The 650-nt window shown below is 44.2% G+C and overlaps 1 protein-coding gene across 1 annotated transcript in view; it reads left to right on the top strand.

Moving 5' to 3' along the window:
- The window catches only part of DTD2 (D-tyrosyl-tRNA deacylase 2 (putative)), a gene marked incomplete at its 5' end in the record, with an annotated part of 8,008 nt that overhangs the window by 304 nt on the left and 7,054 nt on the right, over positions 1 to 650 (top strand). Inside the window, one exon of the mRNA XM_010144709.1 lies at positions 42 to 84. Within this exon, the coding sequence (XP_010143011.1) occupies positions 42 to 84 (43 nt within the window). The remainder of the gene's footprint in view (positions 1 to 41; positions 85 to 650) is intronic.

The raw sequence follows: 650 nt of genomic DNA, 5'->3' as shown, positions 1-650 counted from the left end.
CTCTGCTGCTCCTTTTCATTCGTTTTTTCTCTGTGCTCCAGCATAGGCCCTCCACAGGCTCCTAACCTTGTCATCCCTACTTCGGTAGGATTTGCCCTTTCTTAAATACCGAGGGTGGTGCAAACTTGGTAGGTGGGCTCAGCCGTGTCCTTTGTTAATTGCGTGATAGTGCACACTTGGAGAGGAAAGGCCAGGTGGAGCAATGGGACCATGCAGCAGTAGTTCTGATTTTTTTTTCCAGACCACGAACCAACAATTACGTATAGGATGTAGATGACCACACAGCTTGAGGGAAGCACTATCATTTCTCCCTTTTTCTCCAGTAGTCTTCTCTCAGGAGGGATAGGTATGTGTTATGCATGCACACCAGGGCTGTTTATCAAAGCATGAAGGCTGCCCTTTGCATGCACTGGCGTGGTATAGTTGTCACTGCCCATAGGTTACCTACACTAGAATAACTCACCTATGCAGGTGTCAACTGTTAGCCCTTGGGGTTTTTTTAGTTTTGTCTTCTGTCCTTAAAGACTACTGTAACAGAAGGGGCTAAATATAGTCACTCGCGTGACTTCTTAAAAGTAAAAATTCCTGAATGTTTAAAGGGTTTATGAGTTCATTCCACAAATCTGAAGAGAGTCAAAAAAAAAAAAAGT

Source organism: Buceros rhinoceros, unplaced genomic scaffold, assembly GCF_000710305.1.
Source record: "Buceros rhinoceros silvestris isolate BGI_N320 unplaced genomic scaffold, ASM71030v1 scaffold30351, whole genome shotgun sequence".
Taxonomy (NCBI): Eukaryota; Metazoa; Chordata; class Aves; order Bucerotiformes; family Bucerotidae; genus Buceros; species Buceros rhinoceros.
Note: the sequence above shows the minus strand (reverse complement) of the source record. Positions and strands in the feature narration are given on the sequence as shown.